The sequence below is a fragment of the Erythrolamprus reginae genome, chromosome 2 (assembly GCF_031021105.1).
Source record: "Erythrolamprus reginae isolate rEryReg1 chromosome 2, rEryReg1.hap1, whole genome shotgun sequence".
Taxonomy (NCBI): Eukaryota; Metazoa; Chordata; class Lepidosauria; order Squamata; family Dipsadidae; genus Erythrolamprus; species Erythrolamprus reginae.
The window spans coordinates 15,704,085-15,727,918 of record NC_091951.1 but is presented as its reverse complement, the minus strand read 5'-3'; the positions used below and the strand labels follow the sequence as shown (position 1 = coordinate 15,727,918).

The 23,834-nt window shown below is 41.2% G+C and overlaps 1 protein-coding gene across 1 annotated transcript; it reads left to right on the top strand.

The window, feature by feature from the left end:
• Positions 1-1,899: 1,899 nt before the first annotated feature.
• Positions 1,900-23,790, top strand: LOC139159173 (vomeronasal type-2 receptor 26-like). Its single transcript, XM_070736525.1, has 6 exons — positions 1,900-2,055; positions 2,486-3,253; positions 10,217-10,429; positions 14,259-14,385; positions 17,510-17,629; positions 22,907-23,790. Exons 1-6 carry the CDS (start codon positions 1,900-1,902, stop codon positions 23,788-23,790), a joined length of 2,268 nt encoding a protein of 755 aa, XP_070592626.1.
• Positions 23,791-23,834: the final 44 nt, after the last annotated feature.

The window sequence follows — 23,834 nt, the reverse complement described above, 5'->3', positions numbered from 1 at the left end:
AATTTTCTTCATTCACAACTGGCAAAGTCTTTCAAGGGAGGATTTACAGTCACAGACCTTATCTGGCTTGGGGAGCTGACAGGCCCATAACTGCAGAACTTGGCAAAGAGTCTTAGAGAACCAATTACTGAACTAATTTCCAAATGCAGGGCAAGGCAAAACTTGGCACAGTCTCTTAGAGTTATTAATAGAACTTTCTACTCTTGAAATGACTGAACGAATTAATTATTTCCTGCAAAAGCCCATTCATCATCTGACTTGAGTCCCAAGTTCAACCCTGTTCTTTAGTTGTTCTCTTGCTCTGGAAATTGTGAATGTGTACACTGGGAGCAGGATCCAGTTGTTTGTCTGCCTTACTGATGTTTATTTAGTTATTGTTAGAGTTGAAAGGGACCATGCAGGTCATCAAGTCCAACCCCCTGCCTAAGCAGGAACCCTATAGCACCCCAGCCAAACGGCAGGGAAATCTCCTCTTAAAAATGTCCAGAGTATTGGAGTTCAAAACATCTGCTGGTAGATTGTTCCACTGGTTGATCGCTCTGACCGTCAGGATGTTCTTACTTATTACCAGGTTGAATCTCTCCTTGGTCAGCTTCCAGCCATTGTTCCTCATCCAGCCCTCTGGTGCCCTGGAGAATAAAGTGATCCCCTCCTCTCTGTGGCAACCCCTTGTATACCTGTAGACTTCTATCATGTCCGCTCTGGCCCTCCATTTCTCAAGGCTATCCATGCCCAATTCTCACAGTCTCTCTTCGTAAGTCTTGGTTTCTAGTCCCCTAATCATTTTGGTTGCTGTTTTCTGCACCTTCTCCAGAGTTTAAATGTCTCTTTTGAAGTGTGGTGACCAGAACTGAATACAGTACTCCAGGTGTAGTCTGACCAGGGCGTAGTAGAGTGATATTAAGACTTCTCTGGTCTTGGAGTGCATTCCCCTGTTGATGCACCTTAGGATTGTATTGGCTTTTTTGGCCACTGCTGCACATTTTTGGCTCATGTTTAGTTAATTATCCACCAAGACTCCGAGATCTCTTTCGCAGTTGCTACTGCTAAGAGGGGTTTCTCCCAGGCTGAATGTGTGTCCAGTTTTTTTTTTACCTAGGTGAAGGACTTTGCTCTTGTCGATGTTGAACATCATTTTGTTAGTATGGGCCCACTGTATTAGTCTGTCCAGGTCTTTCTGTATTTTCAACCTGTCTTCTAGGGTATTGGCTACCCCCACCAGCTTTGATTAGTGGTCCTTCTATTCCCTCGTGCAGATCATTGATGAAAATGGTGGTTTATTTGTGGGATTTTGCGTTCTCTGACAGGATATTGTCCTCTTGTGGGTAGAATAGAGGAGAAGACAACCTGTGCCCCTATCTTTTTGACTGTGTTGCCCAAGTGGTTGTAGTCTTTCGTAATTTGATTCATGTCTTTCTTTGTGTCGTTTGTTCCTGCATGAATCACCAGTAGGGGGTAGAAGTCAGTGAGCTTTAGGATTTTTGTGACGTTTAGTACTATGTCAGAGATTTTGGCACCAGGGAGGCAGCTCACCTCTCTGGATTGATTGTCCAGTTTACAGATGGCAGGTTCAGTTCCCCTGAGAATTGAGTCACCAATTACCACCACTCTCCTTTTCTTTTTGGTTGGGTTGGGGAGATGGGGGCTAGCCTTTGTTATGACTGTGTTTGATCATGTTGTATTGTTATGTTTGGTTCTTGGTGACTGACTCTGAAAGCAGCTGATAGCTGGCATTTGGCTCTAGCCGCCTCTCTGCTTCCAACATAAGATACTTCCTTAAACTCCAGAACTGGCCCATGTTCCTCACTGTCTGAATCTGCTGCCAGCTCTTCTGGCTGCTGGTGAGCCACAACAGCATCTTGTCAGCTATACAGTTCAATACATACATAGAAATATTTAATGAGAGATGAGCATTTGGAGGAATCTACCATTGGTGCTAAAATGAGCAGTGGGAATTTCAATAACCTCCAATTTGCAGATGATACAACATTGTACATGGAGAGCATGGAAGGTCTGGGGTGGCTAAACCTAAGAGTCAAAGATGAAAATGAAAACGTTGGACTGCCCTTTAACATCAAAAGAACAAATAGTCTTTGGAGAAGGGCGACATACAAATCTAATAAATAATAATAATAATAATGAAGATGACTCCAAAGAACAAGCATTTTAGATCTTGCAATATGGTTAAACCTAGAAATTTGAAGGTTTCTACTGTTGATACTATGTTGTCTAGTATTGTACTATCATATAGCATTGTGTTCCATTCTGTATATTGTCTAATGAATAGAAGAGAATTTTTAATTGGGCAAGTATTATTGGACACACAAGGAATTTGTCTTGATGCACATGCTCTCAATATACATAAAATGGCTATTCAATAATAAACTATTCTAGCATATTGATTAGAACTAAGTTGGGTATTCTAAAAGTTAATATTTTGCACTTGTTATCAAATGTAACACAAAATTCTGCATTGCTTTTTCAGATCACTTATGCAACTGTTTCAAAGGTTCTGAATGATAAAAGTCAGTTCCCCTTTTTCTGCCCAATGGCCCCCAAAGAAGAGTTCTACAACCCAGCAATTCTCCAACTGCTCCTCCTTTTCAGATGGACATTGATTGGTCTCTTTGCTACAGAGACAGAAGAAGGAGAGAATTCCATAAGGAGTTTAACTCCTGTGCTTGTCAGAAATGGATGTTGTGTTGTTATATCACAACAATTGAGAAGAGATACACCTATAGAAGCCCTCTGGAATATCATCTCAAAATGGAGACAGGTCAATGTCTTTGTTTTCTTTACAAAATTTGTTAGCATTATCAATGGATTTCTTCCTATTCACTTAACACTTGAAGCTTTGCCAGGACCCATAGAAGGGAAAATCTGGATTGTTTCAACCAGCTTGGAATTGCATCTAACAAAGGAAAGACATTACAAACACTTTCATAGCATTTCAACCTTTGCTTATCAGAGGAAAAAAATATCACATTATGATGCCTTTGAATCCAAACTCCTTGCCAAACCCCTAATTACAGATTTTTCCTGTTCTTTTTCAAAACATGTGCTTTCCATCAAAGGTCGGAGAAGATGCATCCAAGGGACATGGAACAAATATCAGATTGAAAATGACCACTATTTTTACAGTATAGTAAAGACTTTAGCCCACACCCTGAATGCTGCTTATTCCTCCAGTTCCTGGAGGAGAAGAAAGGAGAATGGAAATAATTTTGGAGCTCCAAGTTTGCAATCATGGCAGGTATGTGTTCCTGACATGGATTCATCAATCTGAGTTTTTTTAGCAAACGGATTCAAAGAAGGAGAGCCAATCTCAATCTCCTCCTCTTCCTCCTCCCCCTCCTCCTCCTTTTCTTCTTCTTTTACCATTTTTACCACTTCATCATAATGCCCTCAATCTTCAAAATGCCAAAGGTTTGGCCAATCTAATCACTCAGAGAATAATGTTCCAAAGAAAAGGCAGCATGTCAGATAAACTTTGGTGATATTTACTGCTAACGTTTAAAAGAATACATGCATGAATCTAAGTATCCTAAGGGGCTATCACTTAAATATGAGCCAGCAACATGCTCCAGCTGCGAAAAAAGCCAATACAATCCTAGACTGCCCAATCAACAACATGATAAAATCGAGATCATGTGAAGTTATTGTACTGCTTTACAACATACAATTAAATATATCTAATCATAGTCTTCCACCTTCTAACCTTAATATGCTTGTCATTATATTAAATCATGTTATATATCAGTGTGTATAATAATATTTCCCCAATTCGTGCTTTCTACATTTTTTTTTTTTTAAAACAGTCATCATATTGAAATGGTTAGTGTTATTTTGTTAAATCTGTGACTTCTATGTCTTTTCAAACATGCTTTTGAAGGAGATATAAAGTGGGCGAAGAGCTGGTTTCTGTACCACATTTAAGATTTGGTCCAGAACTAATCCAAACCTAGAAGGTCTTTTATTTTCTCCTTGTACTCCTTGTCTTTGCATTTTTATCAGCCTTTTACTTCCAGAAGTCAGGCTCTGGATTAAATGGTACTCCAGACAAAAAAATGAGAAGAGTATCTTGCTTTTAGACAACAACAGCTGTCTAGCAAGGTGAGTTATGAGCTATTTTTACATTATCAGAAATTTAATTTCTTACATGGTAAAAATGCAAAGTCAAGGAGTACAAGGAGCAAATAAAAGATCTTCATGTTTGTTGTGGTTAGCTCTGACCCAGCTCCTGCCCCAAGGACTGTGGATGTGGGGGAGACATCCACATGCTGCAGGCCTGTTTTGCCCCCGGTGGAATCTGATGATGAAGGCTCCTCTGACCAAGAAGACATGAGTGACAGGGAGGAGGAGAGTGTGGCAGACAGCTCAGAAGGACATCAATTATCTAGCTCCTCCTTGGATTCAGAACAAGAGTTAATGATACAGCCACGCATGCGGAGAGCGATGCATAGGCAACAACAACTGAGAGATTATTATCAACGAAAATGAGGCCACCTGTGGTTGGGTGGGGCTGTGGTAATTAGTGAGGCTGCTATAAATAGCAGCCTGTGGGTTTGGCCATTGTGGAGGATTATCTGATCGTTATGTTTCATGACTGCTTTCCTGACTTTGACTTTTTGTGTGCTGATTTTTCCCTGCTTTGAACCTAAACAAGAGCAAAGTGTGTTTCACTTTGTGAAAGAAGAACTTTGACTTGCCTCACAGTTGCAAGCTAACTATCACAGGACTGATAAGGGACTTGTATAAATTACCAGTTTGTTTGGAGATGAGTACTCTTTGCTATAACAAAAGAGGGCTTAGATTAAGTGAATTTTCATTATAAAGAACATTGTTTTGAATTTTCAAACGTGTGTGTGTCTGAAATTTGTACCTGTGAATTTTTTGGAGGATTCTACCAGAGAGCCCGACAGAACAATGTTGGGATTGGCTCTGGACCAAATCTTTCTTGTGGGACAGAAACTAGCTCTTAACGCCCCCTCCCCACCTGTATCTCCTTCAGAAGTATTCCCCACACATGTTCCAATGCCTGAGGAGGCAGGGGAGAGCTACAGGTGTCCTGGTTGATCCCAAGAGGCCCTGGGAGTGGGGTTGAATTTATCTAGCCAAACAATCCATTTAAATTCTTAATATTTATATATAGCAGTTTTGTTTAGTGCCATCCAATTAAAATGGACTCTAATTCCCTTATTTTTCAGCCAACCAAGGAAATTGGCACACAATATGGTTGCCTTGTTACATTATCTATCTGTTGATACTGGAGTTTTCAGTATATCAGAAGGAGGAGGTTGTTATATGACAGATAGACAAAATGAAAAGCCTCTGCAAATCTCTTTTCTTCCTTTCCTTTCCTTCTTTTTCCTTCTTTCTTTTCCTTCTCTTTCCTCTTCTTTCCTTCTTTATTCTTCTCTCCTTTCCTTTCCTTCTCTCCTTTTGTTTTCTTCCTTTCCTTTCCTTTCCTTTTCTCTATCTCTCTTTTGTTTATTTCCTTTTATACTTTGCTCTCTCTACGACCCATTAAATAGGCCACCCTCCTTGCCTGTCACAAACCTCTGAAAACCACCTTTGTTGCCAGGCCTGAGAAACTGACATACCCCTAGCTGCTCCATTTCATGTATGGTTTGTCTGAAATGTATGATTGTTTTTTATAGGGGTTTTTAAATTGTTTTTTAATATTGGATTTGTATTTCATGTATTATTTGTTGTGAGCCACTGCGAGTCCACGGAGAGGGATGGCATACAAATCTAATAAATTATTATTATTATTATTATTATTTTATTATTATTATTATTATTATATGTTGTAAAATTATGTTCACCACAAATTAAGATAAAATGTTTTAAATTCCATATACAGTATTTACATTTGCCATTCCAGCGACCAGTTAGGTCCCACAGAGTGGATCTTTTCCGGGACCCGTCAACTAAGCAATGTCGCCTGGCGGGACCCAGGGGAAGAGCTTTCTCTGTGGTGGCCCCGGCCCTCTGGAACCAACTCCCCCCAGAGATTAGAACTGCCCCCACCCTCCTTGCCTTTCGTAAACAACTTAAAACCCACCTCTGCCACCAGGCATGGGGGAATTGAGATCCTCTATCCCCCTAGGCCTTTACAATTCTATGCATGGTATGTATGTATGTATGTTTGGTTTTTATATTAATAGATTTTTAATCATTTCTAATACCAAATTACTATTGTACACTGTTTTATTGTCGATGTTAGCCGCCCCGAGTCTCCGAAGAGGGGCGGCATAAAAATCCAATAAATAAATAAATAAATAAATATGTGTGTGTGTGTGTATGTGTGTCTCAAATGTTTTTTTAGCTTATATATATTTGAAATATCATTATTTTAAAGATGAGTCCTTTTCAAATTTCCCAGGAAATTCCCCTCTGCTACTCTGCATGGAGTTAACAACACAGTTAACTTGTTGCAAATGATTACCCTTTTAAGAACAGAATTCAGACACCTAAGTCAAGTAAAATGTTGGCAATTCAATCAACTCATGGGTTTTGAGCTCAGCTTTTAATACAGTATGCATTTGTCAAGCCTAAAGATGATTCACTGCTGCAACCACTTCAATTACGCATTAAAAAGAGAATATTAGAGCTTCAACTCCCCCCCCCCCACACACCCTTATCAATGACTGTGAAACCAATTAAAGGAACAGGATGGAGATTTCTGAACAGAAGTTTGCATAAACTTCTGTTCTTTTTATCATTACTTATCTAATGTTTAATATGTACAAATTATCACCCGATAATTGTTTGACAAATAAACAAATAAAAATAAATAAAATAAATAAATCCTCTCTCCCATCTCTAAAGGCAAGGAATGCACAAAGGGAGGTCGAATATTGCACTAATGCAGAAGCCCTTCTAACTTTTTCAGGCCAACAATAGCATGATGAAAATGGGGAAATCTGCAAGTAATTCAGTCAGACCTGTTTTCTATCTTAAAAGCCACGAAACACAACTTCTCACATTAAAAGAAGCAACAGGGAAGAGGGTGTCAATGTTTGTTATCTTGGAAAGGGGTTGTACTGGTGGGAGACAGCACAGGGGTCGCTGATAGCAATGGCTTTGATGAAATTGGTGGATTACCCCTGCTGGGAAGGTTGTCAGGGCGATCCCAGCCTCTTCGCTGGGCCTGGGCAAACCAAGATAACCAGCGTGCTCAATTCAAAGCACTTGGAGCTGACTTTTTCCTTCTCCTTAAACTTAGCAGCCCATCCCACTTTTTCTCCAAGGGGGCAGGGTGCCCAGGTGCAGCATTAAGAGGGAGGGAGGAGGAGTGTGTGTGTGTGTGTCCAAAGATATTTCACCAGAAGAGCCCTTCACTCCTCCACTCGAAACAGAAAATCCTACGAAAATAGATTAACAATCCTGGGCCTAGAAAGCCTAGAACTACGGCGCCTAAAACACGATTTGAGTAGTGCCCACAAGATCATATGCTGCAACGTCCTACCAGTCAATGACTACTTCAGCTTCAACCGCAACAACACAAGAGCACGCAACAGATTCAAATTTAATACGAACCGCTCCAAACTTGACTGCAAAAAATATGATTTCAACAATTGAGTTATCGAAGTGTGGAACTCATTACCGGACTCAATTGTGTCAACCCCTAACCCCCAACATTTCTCCCTTAGACTCTCCATGATTGACCTCTCCAGGTTCCTAAGAGGCCAGTAAGGGGCGTACATAACTGCACTGGTGTGCCTTTCGTCCCCTGTCCAATTGTCTTTCCTTTCTCTCACTTATCATATATATTTTCTTTCTTTCATATATCCTTTCCTCTAATTTCACTTTACCCTTATATATATTACTACATGTCTATTTTTCTTCCTATGTATTTGTGTATTGGATAAATAGATAGATAGATAGATAGATAGATAGATAGATAGATAGATAGATAGATAGATAGATAGATAAACAAATAAACAAACAAACAAACAAACGTGTGTCTGTGTTTGGGTGGTGGTGGGAGGTTTAAAAGACTTTGTCATGACTTTGTCCAGGCACTCTGCAAATGCACCCTTAAATCTCCCCCCCCACCTGAGCATGTGCATGTGCATACACACTTACCCTTCTACTCCCTCATTCCTCCCTCCCTCCCTCTTTCTCTCATACTCACAACTGTGCGACACTTGGAAAGTGCTGCATGGAAGTTTCTTCTTGCCTGTGCAGCTGCGCAGTAGGGAGCAGTGGCAGGCTGGCACCTCTGGTGGAGGATCAGGGGCATGCCTACCTCTCCAAGACCTGCAGCTGCTCAGAGCTGGGACTCCCCCATTGCGCATGTGGCTGCCAGCCCAGATAGCAGCTTCTACAGGTCTGGCACCAGTGGGGGCTTCATGGCCAGCAGGTGGCCTCACGCTCAACTCGGCCTCCTTCTTTCCTTTCCTTTCCTTTCCTTCTCTTTTCTTTTTTCATCTTCTTTCCCCTCCTCTCCATCTTTCCTCCTTTCCTTTCTTCCTTTCTTATCTCTATCTCCCTTTCTTTTTTTCTTTCTCTTCTATTCTTCTCCTTGGATGGAGAAGAAAATGCCTGGAGCCCTGCTGGCCCTTCAGCTCCAGGACTGAGCAGTATCGGGGCAGAACATGCAAATAGGACAGTGAGGGACTGAAGTAGTGGAGGTGGGAGCCAATCAGGGTTTCTCCTGCAACCCCGCCTCACAGCCTCTCTATCCCCATACCAGCCCACTTATAATTAAGCCAGTGAAAAGAGGAAGCAAACAACAAGGATATGTTTTGCAAGCCTGCTACAGTGCCTTCTGGTCATTGAGCATGTACACCAGGATCCCAGAAGTTCCATGGCCAATGCCTGACATTCCTGGTGACATAGCTCCATGTGCCACCTGTGGCAGGCGTGCCATAGGTTCACCATCACAGATCTAGGAGGACAGCCAGATTGAGAACTCCCTCAGATTATCTCCCTCAGATTATCTCAGGGATAATTCTGAGGGAGTTAATGTTCCCCCCCCAGAACCAAGGATGGACAGATAGTATAGTCCTTCGGAGGCAATATCCATAGCCATTCAGTCTTGTCAGGGTTGAGCTTGAGTCTGTTCTCCCATCTAGACTCTCACAGTCTCCAGGGACCAGCACATTACATGTACTGCTTCACTGAACTGGCACAGGTTGGAAATGTAAAGCTGAGTATCATCAGTGTTTTGTTGATACCTCACCCCATGCTGTTGGATGATCTCACCCAGTGGTTTCACTGGGGAAGTTGGAGGAGACCAACCATAAAACGGTGGCTCCCATCCCCACCTCCCCTAGTCATCGCAGAAGGATGCCATAGTCAATGGTATCAAAAGCTGCTGAAAGGTCAAGGAGTACCAGATAGAGGAATGACCCCTATTTTGGGCTTGCCAGAGATCATCCATCAATTTAACAGGGTTCCTAATCTTCATATCATGAAGTACTTTTGCTAATATTTTGCTGATTTAAATTATATCACCTGCAATTTCCACAATCAAGTTAGGAAGCATAATGTATGTTGGATTGACATTGGGGGATGGGGCATTGGAAAGAAATGCTAATCAGGGGTGGCGCAGAAGGTAGAGTGCTGTACTGCAGGCAACTGAAGCTGACTGTAGATCTGAAGGTCAGCAGTTCAAATCTCATCACCGGCTCAAGGTTGATTCAGCCTTCCATCCTTCCGAGGTGGGTAAAATGAGGAGCCGGATTGTGGGGGCAATAGCCTAGCTCTGTTAAAAAGTGCTATTGCTAACATGTTGTAAGCCGCCCTGAGTCTAAGGAGAAGGGCAGCATAAAAATTGAATAAATAAATAAATAAATCAAATGAAAAGAAAAGAGCCCACAGCTACATAAGCAGATGGGGAAGAATCTCAGAAAGTATAATCTCTAACTTTTCTGGTTTGTTCTTTCAGACCTTTGAGAATTAGATCACGAGGTCTTGCTACCCATCTGATCTACTTATGAGAAGATTAGTCTGATAACTTTCTTCTTGACAAATCCATGCTTTCTAGTAATCTCCATGTTGCTTTTAAAGAATTTATGAATAATCTCTTTGTTTGTGTTTTCCATTTATTTACGACCTTCCCTGGCATATTTCTTCTTTTCCTCCACAGTTGTTGTGCCAAATAAGAATATTTGCAAATGAGGTAACTCAGAAAGATAAAAATGTGAAAGGACCACATTGGTTAAGAAACCATTGTTTCTAATTTTGGATGTTCCCATTCTAGTTTCACCGCTTTCTGAAAAAGGATGAATTGTGCAACATTTCCCTGGTGAAACTGTACTTGGATGAAAATGGAGCTATATCTGCTGATCTGGACATTGTGAGCTGGATATTTCTCTCCGAAGGGAATCCCACCAAAGAGCAACTGGGGAGTTTTGAAAGACAGAGACTTACAATCAACCAAGATGTTCTGTCACGGCTCAACTTGCTCAATAAGGTGAGGAAAATATTGGTGTACAGTATCTTTCTTTTTTTTATAAAGCCAGAGGACCCATTTCAAGTAAACTAAGCCTTGTCTAAATGGTTGTTAAACTTCACTGAGAACTGAATGTGCAGAGTACTTTTTATATTTTTTTCCTCTTAGATAGGGAGCCTTCAATTCTATCAACCGACATATCTTCGGAGAGGGGCAGCATACAAGTCTAATAAATGATTATGATTATGATTATGATTATGATTATGATCGTGATCGTGATCTGATCATGATCATGATCATGATTATGATTATATCTTTCTGATGTCACAATATGGAACACTGTTTAACTGATTCAGCTATGTACAAAATGTGATTTCCAGTTATTATTATTTAGGACAAAAACCATGGCCATTTTATGTCCCTTCTGAAATGTGTATCTCATCCCATGAAATTGAATCAAGACTACATGGAAGTCCTGCTCATCTCAGTGTGAAATAACCTTCCAAATTATGATTCCACTTGTCCTAGCTGGAGACAGAGTCTCCTGAAATGGGAGGTCCATTGTCTGTAACGTATTGGCTGGCAATGAGTCAGTCGAGGTGACTGGGGCTAAACGTCTTTGTCTATCTATCTGGGAGGAGTTTGACTTGGTGACACCTGATGAAGTGGACAAGGCCATTGGAGCTGTGAGTTCCGCCACGTGTCTACTGAATCCATGTCCCTCTTGGTTGGTTTCAGCCGGCCGAGAGGTGACATGGAGCTGGGTCCAGGAGATTGTCAACGCCTCCTTGGGGAGGGGGTCCTTTCTGGCCCCTTATAAGGAGGCACTTGTGCGCCCCCTCCACAAGAAGCCTTCCCTGGACCCAGCCATGCTTAATAAATACCGTCCAGACTCCAACCTTCCCTCATTGGAATATCTAGCTCCTCAAGAGTCCGAATTCCAGCCCGGCTACAGCACGGAAACTGATTTGGCCACATTGATGGATGATCTCTGGCGGGCCTGGGACAGGGGCTTATCCTCTGTCCTGGTGCTTCTTGACCTCTCAGCGGCTTTCAATACCATCGACCATGGTATCCTTCTGTGCTGGCTGGAGGGGCTGGCAGTGGGAGGCACTGTTCTCCAGTGGTTCTCCTCCTACCTCTCCGGTCGGTTGCAGTCGGTGTTAGTGGGGTGCCTCAGAGGTCGGTCCTCTCCCCCCTGCTATTCAATATCTACATGAAACCGCTGGGTGAGATCATCCAAGGGCATGGGGTGAGGTATCATCAATATGCTGATGATACCCAGTTATACATCTCCACCCTATGTCCAGTCAACAAAGCAGTGGAAGTGATGTGCCGGTTCCTGGAGGCTGCTGGGGCCTAGATGGGTGTCAACAAACTCAAACTCAACCCAGACAAGATGGAGTGGCTGTGGGTCTTGCCTCCCAAGGACAATTCCATCTGTCCATCCATCACCCAGGGGGAACTACTGACCCCCTCAGAGAGGGTTTGCAACTTGGGTGTCCTCCTCGATCCACAGTTGACATTGGAACATCATCTTTCAGCTGTGGCGAGGAGGGCATTTGTCCAGGTTCGCCTGGTGCACCAGTTGCGGCCCTATTTGGACAGGGAGTCATTGCTCACAGTCGCTCATGCCCTCATCACCTCGAGGTTCGATTACTGCAATGCTTTCTACATGGAGATACCTTTAAAAAGTGTTCAGAAACTTCAGATCATGCAGAACGCGGCCGCGAGAGCCATCGTGGGGCTTCCCAGATTCACCCACGTTTCTATAACACTCGGTGGCCTGCATTGGCTGCCAGTCAGTTTCTGGTCACAATTCAAAATGTTGGTTATGACCTTTAAAGCCCTACATGGCATTGGACCAGAATACCTCCGGAACCGCCTGCTACAGCACGAATCCCAGCGACCGATAAGGTCCCACAGAGTTGGCCTTCTACGGGTCCCGTCGACTAAACAATGTCATTTGGCAGGCCCCAGGGGAAGAGCCTTCTCTGTGGCGACCCCGGCTCTCTGGAATCAACTCCCCCCAGAGATTAGAACTGCCCCACCTGCTTGTCTTTTGTAAAATACTCAAGACCCACCTATACCGCCAGACATGGGGGAGTTGAGACACCTTTCCCCCAGGCTCTTTGTATTTTATGTTTGATATGTATGTGCTGTTTGGTTTTTAAATATGATAGGGTTTTATATGCTTCTTTTTAAATATTAGATATGTTTTGCTATAATATTGTTTTTTATTATTGTTGTGAGACACCCCAAGTCTTCGGAGAGGGGCGGCATACAAATCTAATAAATTATTATTATTATTATTATTATTATTATTATTATCATCATCATCATCATCATCATCATCATCATCATCATTTTAAGGAACCCAGACTGAAAAGAGAGTAACCCATGCCTCTCCTGTACCCCACTGGGATCCTGCAATAGTCCTTCTAGGAAGTCACCTTGACAGAAAAACCTTCCAATATTATTGCTTATCTTGATTGTTAATTACCTTTAGTCCACATAGACACAAAGAAGGCTCCAAATTTAAATAACAATAAATGTTGGTCTGTCTTTCCATGCTAGCATGGTATCACCAACTTCATATCATATTTTTGGTGTATAAGATGCCCCTTTTTCCTCCCTAAAAGAGGCTGACAATTAGTGTGCTTCTTATACTCTGAATGTAACTTCCCCCCCCCCCCCTAACTAGCTGCTAACAATCTTCACAGCTCTTTCCTTGCAGGCTCTTTCATTGTTTCTCTCTGTGAAGAATGTTTTCCAATCCCTAAGTCTTTGCAGGGTTTGTTTCATTACTCTAACTTGCTCTGAGTAAATTTCTTTCCAGCCCTAACCAGGTACTAATGATGTTCCCAGCTCTTACCAGCTTGCAAGCTCTTTCATTGTTACTCTCTGCCAAGAATGTATTACAAACCCTGTCTTTGTAGGGTTTTTTTTTCCATTGCTTTACTTGCTCCAGATATTTCTTTCCAGCTTTAACCAGGTGCTATTAATGTACCCAAGCTCTTTCATTGTTACTCTCTGCAAAGAATGTTTTCCAAGCCCTTAGTCTTTGCAGGTTTTTCCCCCCATTGATCTAACTTGCTCCAAATGTTTCTTTCCAGCTCTAACCAGGTGCAAACAAATGTCTTATCGGCTTGCAAGTTCTTTCATTGTTAAATCTCTTCAAAGAATAATGTTTTCCAAGCCCTAAGTCTTTGCAGGATTTTTTCCATTGCTCTACTTGCTCAGACTGTTTCTTTCCAGGTGCTAATGATGTTCCCATCTCTTACTGGCTTGCAAGCTCTTTCATTGTTACTGTCTCAGAATAATTTTTTTAAGCCCTTAACTAGGGGGATAAAATAATGTGCTGAAGCTGACCAGACTAAGGATGCTAGCCATATGAATACTGGTAAGCAGATTCTTTTCCCTATTTTCCTCCCCCCCAAACTAAGGTGCGTCTTATATTAGGTGCGTCTTATACTCCAAAAATATGGTATATCTATCTATTTATTTATTTATTTATTCAATTTTTATGCTGCCCTTCTTCTTAGACTCAGGGCACCTTACAACATGTTAGCAATAGCACTTTTTAGCTATGTTGAATGAAGAAATGCATTAATATGACGAGGAACCCACTGGTCATTATTTAATGCTTAAATCTTTTCTCAATTCCATTATTTCAGAGTTTATTAAATAAAAACTCCTTTACTGCAATCTGATGTCCCAGAAGCAAAACTGAGAAACTAAATGAAGAATGAAGATACTACTTGGCTAATGTTCATTTCTATCTCCATTTTTCATGCATGGTGACTTCAAACATATTGTGTTTTCTGTGTTTTTCCCGTTTTCTGCTTAGTCTCTGCCTCGGTCCCAATGTGTGGACAATTGTCATCCTGGATTTTTCAAGCAGGCTCGGGAAGGAGAGCCAGATTGCTGTTATGACTGTGTTCCCTGTCCAAGTGGGACCATCTCCACTCAGGAAGGTAGGTGACACCTCAGGAGAGGTTATTGGATTCATACATAGCATTTTAATCAATGTACTGTTAATGGACACATCTAAACATGAAAGTACAGTTGTCTCTTGAAAAAACACTCTTGTGACAACAATGAACAGGATGATTGAGAATCTCCATACATACTATGCATAAACATTTTGTCCTTCTTTGTTAATTTCTGTTGTGAGCCACCCTGAGTCTGAGGAAAAGGGTAGCATAGAAATCTAATAAATAAATGAATAATAATAATAATTTCATTATGCATATTTCATTTATGCTTTCCCTTTCATAAAGATAGGAATAAGAAATAGAAATAAATGGCAGGAGCGAACACCCAGTGGACTGTATTAAAAAAGGCCATCTTAAAAGCCACTGGACTGTATCTAAGACAAATAACTAAAGTAAAAGGAAGAAGAAACCGCTATGGTTTAGCAATGATGTAAGGGCTATAGTCAATGAAAAAAAGGCTGCCTATAGGAGGTATAAAGAGTCTGGAAGTATAGCTGATAGGGAGGTGTATAAAATGAGACAGAAGGAGGCGAAACATATAATATATGCTGCTAAAGTCTCAAAAGAGGAAGAAATTGCCAAATCTGTAAAGAAGGGGGATAAAACCTTCTTCAGATATATTAGTGATAAGAAGAAGAAAAACTGCGGCATCACGAAGCTTAGTACCAGGAATAATACATGCATTAATGGGAATAAGGAGATCGCTGACCATTTCAATAGCTACTTCTGTTCAGTTTTCTCAAAAGACACCTTACAAAATAATACTATAGAGGGATATAGCATTGCTTCCAGCTGTATGGATTCAGCTCCAGTGATCTTAGAAGCCGATGTCTTAGAAGAACTTGAACGATTAAAGATAAATAAGGCAATGGGTCCAGATGGCATCCACCCCAGAGTTCTTAAAGAACTCAGATCTGTCATTACTACCCCCCTGACTGATTTGTTTAACCAATCCTTGTTAACAGGAGAAGTTCCTGAGGATTGGAGAATGGCCAGTGTTGTGCCTATCCACAAGAAGGGCAGTAGAGAAGAAGCTGGTAACTACAGACCAGTTAGCTTGACATCAGTTATAGTTAAAATGATGGACACTCTACTCAAAAAGAGGATAAATCAGCACCTAAAAAACAATAACTTATTGGACCCAAATCAGCATGGCTTTACTGAAGGCAAATCATGTCAGACTAATCTCATTGATTTCTTTGACTATGTCACAAAGGTGTTGCATGAAGGTGGTGCCGTGGATATTGCCTACCTGGACTTCAGCAAAGCCTTTGATATGGTTCCACATAAAGAGCTGATAGATAAATTAGTGAAGATTGGACTTAATCTCTGGATAGTTCAATGGATTTGCAGCTGGCTGAAGCGTAGACATCAGAGAGTTACTGTTAATGGCGAGTATTCTGAGCAGAGTCAGGTTACAAGCGATGTGCCACAAGGGTCTGTTCTGGGTCCTATTCTTTTTAATATGTTTGTGAGTGACATAGGGGAAGGTTTGGTAGGGAAGGTTTGCCTATTTGCCAATGACTCTAAAGTGTGCAATAGGGTTGATATTCCTGGAGGCGTCTGTAATATGGTAAATGATTTCGCTTTACTAGATAAATGGTCAAAGCAATGGAAACTGCAGTTTAATGTTTCCAAATGTAAAATAATGCACTTGGGGAAAAGGAATCCTCAATCTGAGTATTGTATTGGCAGTTCTGTGTTAGCAAATACTTCAAAAGAAAAGGATTTAGGGGTAATGATTTCTGACAGTCTCAAAATGGGTGAACAGTGCAGTCAGGCGGTAGGGAAAGCAAGTAGGATGCTTGGCTGCATAGCTAGAGGTATAACAAGCAGGAAGAGGGAGATTGTGATCCCGCTATATAGAATGCTGGTGAGACCACATTTGGAATACTGTGTTCAGTTCTGGAGACCTCACCTACAAAAAGATATTGACAAAATTGAACGGGTCCAAAGATGGGCTACAAGAATGGTGGAAGGTCTTAAGCATAAAACGTATCAGGAAAGACTTAATGAACTCAATCTGTATAGTCTGGAGGACAGAAGGAAAAGGGGGGACATGATCGAAACATTTAAATATATTAAAGGGTTAAATAAGGTCCAGGAGGGAAGTGTTTTTAATAGGAAAGTGAACACAAGAACAAGGGGACACAATCTGAAGTTAGTTGGGGGTAAGATCAAAAGCAACGTGAGAAAATATTATTTTACTGAAAGAGTAGTAGATCCTTGGAACAAACTTCCAGCAGACGTGGTAGATAAATCTACAGTAACTGAATTTAAACATGTCTGGGATAAACATATATCCATCCTAAGATAAAATACAGAAAATAGTATAAGGGCAGACTAGATGGACCATGAGGTCTTTTTCTGCCGTCAGACTTCTATGTTTCTATGTTTCTATCTTGGAGGAAGAGGTAGGATGAGATAGAAGGACATGGTAGACTGGGCATGGTTTCTTCTACCAGATAAAGTCTCTCTTTTATTTATCACTGTGGAAGTGGTCATCCATGTTGTCCTCTCTGAATTCTTTGAAAATTAAGGAATGATTTCAGGCCTTTTCTCACCTAACAAACTATTTCATAGGCTAATAATGCATTGATCATTCATTCATTCAATCAATCAATCAATCAATCAATCTTTCAATTATTAATCAGACAATCTTTATTAAGAACATAGGCAGTGGTGGGCTGCAATTTTTTAAAAAACTGGTTTGTTGCCCTAGTGATTGAGTAGGCATGGTTGGGTGGGCATGTGACTGGATTGGCATGGCCAACTCAATGTCACTCACCACACATGACCTCACCTTAGATATTTTCCAAGATATTTTCTTAGATATTAAATAGCGCAATACAAACAAATATTCACAGACACACACACCAGGGGTGGGTCCCTCCTGGTTCAGATCAGATCACCCAAATTGATAGCCTCCCGCTAGTGACATTACTTAACTGGATTGGCTGATACTGGTCTGTAGGTGCCACCATCTTCTTTTTTATTATTTTAGCATTTTTTTACTGCTTTGAAGTATTTTCCTTTCCTGCTGCTTGTAAGAAGGTCCTCCCCCCCCTCAGGTCTATACTGACCTTTATTCCTTTCCCCGAAGCACAGCTGATCAGCTCCTCAGCTATGTTTTGGGCTGATTCTAGCTATGGATCATGCACATATGCAGAATTGCATGAGAGGGTGTTCACACGAAATGTCACAATACAAACTGGGGGCGAAGGTAAGTGGAACCTGTTAGATATTTGCCTGGGTGACCTACCCAGACAGGGTAAAAGTCAAAAGTTTAGATTTGTTTATTGCATGTTGATTGGTTGCCTTCTTTTGGTGCTTAAAATGTATCTTTGTAAAACTGCCCTGTTGCTGGCCTAGATTGTATAAATAGGAGAACTGTCATTGTATAGAGCTCTCAATACTCCATTGCTTCTTCACTGAATTGACTTCCTTGTCCTGTTAGCGAAATAAACCTTGTTTGATTCAACCTTGCTTTGAGAGTTATTACATTGGCGACGAGGAAACCGACCCTCCGTGTGCTATCATGGCTACTCCATCGGTAGTCCAGCCACCTGAATTCTTTGACCCAGAAAGAATGATCTGGACAGCCCATATGGCGAAGTTTGAAATATTTTTGGAAGCGGCCGGCATGAAAGACGCCGACAGCAGCCGCAAGCATGCCCTTTTCCTCAATTACTGTAGCACACAGATTTTTGAGCTGGCAGAAACCCTCACTGACCCTGAACCGGCGAACCCACCCCTCTCTCACACACAAATGGAATACTTTTGTAGTTCTAAAAGCAGGTAAAAGCCTTACATTCACAAAAGCAACCAGATCTAATTTAAAAAAGGAGGGATAAAGATATCTTCATGGTACCTTCCAAATCTGTTATTAAAAAAATAAAGATCAATATATATTATGCATTTATACCATGTAGAGCTCATTAAGATTAAAATTGTCACCATACCTAGTATGGAGATAAATTCAGCCATTCAATTATACTTCAGGGTTTGATCTTTATTCATTTAATTGCCAAATTTATATGGCAATCTTATGTATTGTTAATGGAGTGACTAAGACTTTGGCTGGATATCTAGATTGTTTAGGCATTAGACAGCAATGCCCTCGAGATCAGTGAAGACGTGCTACTGGAATGGTAAGGAGCTCCATTCTGGTAGCAATTTTGGAGATTAGTGCATAGCTGTGTGCCCCAATGTGCACTCCCACATAAGATTTCACTTCTGTGCCTACACAGCAAGTGAAATCACATGTGAAAACACTTTTGTGAGTGAGATTTTGGGAATTTTCACTGATTTTTTTGCTTCTGTGCATGTGCTGAAACAAAAATATTGGCGAAAATTGCTGAAATCTTGCTCGTGTGAGCATCCTCACATGCAATTTCACTTGCTGCACATGCACAAAAGCAAAATCTCATGCCAACAGGCACATACAGGCCCACTGGGCATGTGTGCATCTGTAATGGCTTCAGAGGGCCACACTGGTAATGCCAAAGTCATCAGGCCTTCTTTGCTCAAGATGATGTATTTCAAGCAGGGATCCATATAACCATCTGGAGGGGGATTCCATTGCAATATGAGGTAAAATTTATGGGACCTTCCCACAGTCATAGTTATTATTACCCCCATTTGTATTTACAATTAAGGCATTTGCCATGGTTGGTCATATCAGTTGTCATCCAAAGAAGCTCTTTCTTGAAATGCAAAAGGAGACACTATAAAAGTAATATTACTGACTTCTGGTTCCGGCGTTGTTCTGCCAGCTGGGGGGTCTCTGTCTTTCCCCAGGGCTACTCCAGCTTTTCATGAAATACGGTGCCTTTTAGGCAACTCCTGACCCGAAGAGTTAGGGATTTACAAGAGGAACTTCCAGCGCAACCGGGGGGGTGGGCAGATCCCCCCGAACAGTGAGGATTCCTCCAACCGCCTCACGAAAAGCCCAATCATTTTCATTGGCCCAAAGAGCCGATGCTTTGATTCCTCTGTGGAAGCTGCTGATTACACGACAAAAAGGAATTGAAAGTGAGAAACTTGATTTATCTTTTGTTATCGCATGAACAGTGTTATATATGATTAGAATGTTAGAAAGTGAATCCCTGCTGCTTGTGTCAAACTGGATTGAAGCTGATTGCCAAATTTGAAAGGCGGCGACTGCGTTAACATGGCGATGGTATTAAAAAGATCTGCATAGGGGGGATGCAAAATTTACTCTAACAACTACTTTAAAAGTCCCTCTAATTGACACTTAAATGTGATTGACAAAAACTTGATTAGAATTAGCAGTGGGGATTTTGTTTTGAGTTTAACGTTGGAAGTTGCGAGAGTTGGTGGAAGTTTTTGAAGCTTGTGAACGGTTTGAAGGATTACATCGCGGACGGAGTGAATCTCCAAGAAAGACAAAATTGGAAGACCGAAATCTTCTTTTTTTACTTTGTTTTCCCCTCTTCTAATTTTCTACTCACTCTGAACTGCTTTTCTATTTGGATATCTACCTAGTTTTGAACTTATCTGAACCCCGGAATTTCATTTGAACCTGTGGATTATAATTTGGATTATAATTAACTGTGATACAGTGTCGGAAGCTATTTATGGTTGAAACAGCTAATCGGGAAAAGGGAAAAGAAAAGAAAGAACACCAAAAGAAGAATTTACAAACAATGCTGAACATTGTGAATATTTGGCGACCTTAGAAGATTCTAGAAGAACTTTGTAACTGTGAATATTATCTATCTATCTATCTATCTATCTATCTATCTATCTATCTATCTATCTATCTATCTATCTATCTATCTAGTCCAATACACAATGAGGGTTTTAGTGGGTATATATCTATATACACATAGTAAAATACATGATGAAGTTTATAGAGGAGATACTCATAGTAAAATATATCTAAGAAATAATAGAAAATAAGATATAGTAATAGAACATATCAATGAAAGAATAGAAGAAGAGATATAGGAATAGAAGAAAGGGGACGGAAGGCACTCTAGTGCACTTGTACTCACCCCTTACTGACCTCTTAGGAATCTGGATAGGTCAACCGTAGATAATCTAAGGGTAAAGTGTTGGGGGTTTGGGGATGACACTATGGAGTCCAGTAATGAGTTCCACGCTTCGACAACTCGGTAACTGAAGTCATATTTTTTACAGTCAAGTTTGGAGCGGTTAATATTAAGTTTAAATCTGTTGTGTGCTCTTGTGTTGTTGTGGTTGAAGCTGAAGTAGTTGCCGACAGGCAGGACGTTGCAGCATATGATATTGTGGGCAATACTTAGATCTTGTTTAAAGCATCTTAGTTCTAAACTTTCTAGGTCCAGGATTGAAAGTCTAGTCTCATAGGGTATTCTATTTCGAGTGGAGGAGTGAAGGGCTCTCTGGTGAAGTATCTTTGAACATTTTCAAGGATGTTAATGTCTGAGATGCGATACAGATGAGCTGTATTCGAGGATAGGTCTGGCAAAAGTTTTGTAAGCTCTGGTAAGTAGTGTGAGATTGCCAGAGCAGAAGCTACATAGGATTAGGTTCACAACTCTTGAAGCCTTCTTGGCTATATTGTTGCAGTGGGCTTTGGCACTTAAATCTTTTGTTATTAGTATACCAAGGTCTTTAACCAAGTGGGGATTATCTGTGATAATTTGATTATTCAATTCGTATTTGGAGTTCAGATTCTTCTTCCCAATGTGTAGAACAGAGCATTTGCTAGTTGAGATTTGGAGTTGCCATGTGTTAGACCATTCAGAAACAGCGTCAAGGTCTTTTTGGAGAGTAGTTGTGGTATCGGTGGTGTTGAAGAGTTTTACATCGTCGGCGAAGAGGACACAATCAATACAAAGTATAAGAAACAACTCATATGTAACATTGGAAGAATTTACACTTGTAATCCTAATCCAATCAACAAAAACTTTCAACTACTCCAAAAAAGGGAATGATATACTAACGATAAATACGGACTCAATGTCGTACAAAAATGATATACCAGCTCATTACTGGTCCTCTCTTATCTTTTCTCTATCTTACTCTGCTTTTTACTTTCTCACTTTACTGTTTTATCCCTTTTTTCATCCCTTTCTTCACCTGCTCCCTTCCTTTCTCCCTTTTATTTATTTATTTATTTATTACTTGGATTTGTATGCCGCCCCTCTCCGAAGACTCGGGGCGGCTCACAACATGTAAAAAGACAAATCATAAGTAATCAACAATTTAAAATTTTAAAGATTTAAAAAACCCCACAAACTAACAGACTCACACACAAGCATACCATATATAAATTCAACGTGCCCAGGGGGGGGATGTTTCAATTCCCCCATGCCTGACGGCAAAGGTGGGTTTTAAGAAGTTTACGGAAGGCAGGAAGAGTAGGGGCAGTTCTAATCTCCGGGGGGAGTTGGTTCCAGAGGGCCGGTGCTGCCACAGAGAAGGCTCTTCCCCTGGGGCCCGCCAACCGACATTGCTTAGTTGACGGGACCCGGAGAAGGCCCACTCTGTGGGACCTAATTGGTCGCTGGGATTCGTGCGGCAGGAGGTGGTCTCGGAGATATTCTGGTCCAGTGCCATGAAGGGCTTTAAAGGTCATAACCAACACTTTGAATTGTGATCGGAAACTGATCGGCAGCCAGTGCAGACTGCGGAGTGATGGTGAAACATGGGCATACCTGGGTAAGCCCATGACTGCTCTCGCAGCTGCATTCTGCACGATCTGGAGTTTCCGAACACTTTTAAAAGGTAGCCCCATGTAGAGAGCATTACAGTAGTCGAACCTCGAGGTGATGAGGGCATGAGTGACTGTGAGCAGTGAGTCCCGGTCCAGATAGGGCCGCAACTGGTGCACCAGGCGAACCTGGGCAAACGTCCCCCTCGCCACAGCTGCGAGATGTTGTTCTAATGTGAGCTGTGGATCGAGGAGGACGCCCAAGTTGCGGACCCTCTCTGAGGGGGTCAATAATTCCCCCCCCAGGGTAATGGACGGACAGATGGAGTTGTCCTTGGGAGGCAAAACCCACAGCCACTCCGTCTTATCCGGGTTGAGTTTGAGTCTGTTGACACCCATCCAGGCCCCAACAGCCTCCAGCCACCGGCACATCACTTCCACCGCTTCGTTGACTGGGCATTTTCTCATTCGTTTCTCTCTTTTTCTTCTTCTCTACTTCTCCACTCTTTTATTCATTTAAAAAATCTCTAATAATCTGAAAATAAAAAAACAGGGAAGTACGAATACTGACTATATAAGATATAATTTATTAAACAATTAAAAATCAACTCTATGTAATGAAAAAAACTTTAACATATCTCTTTTAGTATTTTTCTTATGTACTTACTACTCACTATTGCGGAAATTGTACTCCTTTCTTTACTATTTTGTTTGTACTGTTATTGTTTGTCTATTTCGTTTTGATCTACTTTTCCTTCCTTTTATTCTTTTCTAATTTATATTTTATAAAGATTATTTTATTTTTTTTAAAAGTAATATTATTTTCTGTTTCCTCAGATACTGAAAAATGCACCCAGTGCCCAGATGATCAATATCCAACTGAGAACCGGGTCCAATGTATTCCCAAAAGAATAACTTTCCTGTCCTATGAAGAGCATCTAGGCATTATTCTGGTCTCTTTTGCCATACTCTTGTTTCTCACCACAGGCTTTGTTTCAATTATATTTATTAAATACTTAGAAACTCCCATTGTGAAAGCCAACAACCGCAACCTCTCCTACATTCTCCTGGTCTCCCTTCTATTTTGCTTCTTATCCTCCTTGCTCTTCATTGGCCCACCGAGGAAAGCCACCTGCCTTCTACGACAAACAGTGTTCAGCATTGTTTTCTCAATAGCGGTGTCTTCTGTGTTAGCCAAAACAATCACAGTGGTGTTGGCATTCCTGGCCTCAAAACCAGGAAAGAAAAGGTGGTTGGGGAGGAGCTTGGCCAACTCCATCCTCCTTTCTGGTTCTGGAGTCCAAATTGTCATCTGTGCCCTATGGTTGGGTGTTTCTCCCCCATTCCCTGATTCTGATCTGCAGTTCCAACCTGGAGAGATCATTCTTCAATGCAATGAAGGATCTGTCAACATGTTTTATGTTGTGCTCAGCTATATGTGTTTCCTAGCTGCCATTTGCTTCACTGTAGCTTTTTTCGCTAGGAATCTCCCAGGAGCCTTCAATGAAGCCAAGCTAATCACATTTAGCATGTTAATCTTCTGCAGTGTCTGGGTCTCTTTTCTGCCCACCTACCTGAGCACCAAAGGAAAGTCAATGGTGGTCATACAGATCTTCTCCATCTTGGCCTCCAGTGCTGGGCTTCTGGGCTGCATCTTCTTCCCCAAATGTTATATCATCATCCTGAGGCCAGATCTAAATATTAAAGAACATTTAATGTAAAAGTAGGGAAATAATAGTGAAACTCTGTTTAGGCTCATTAACAT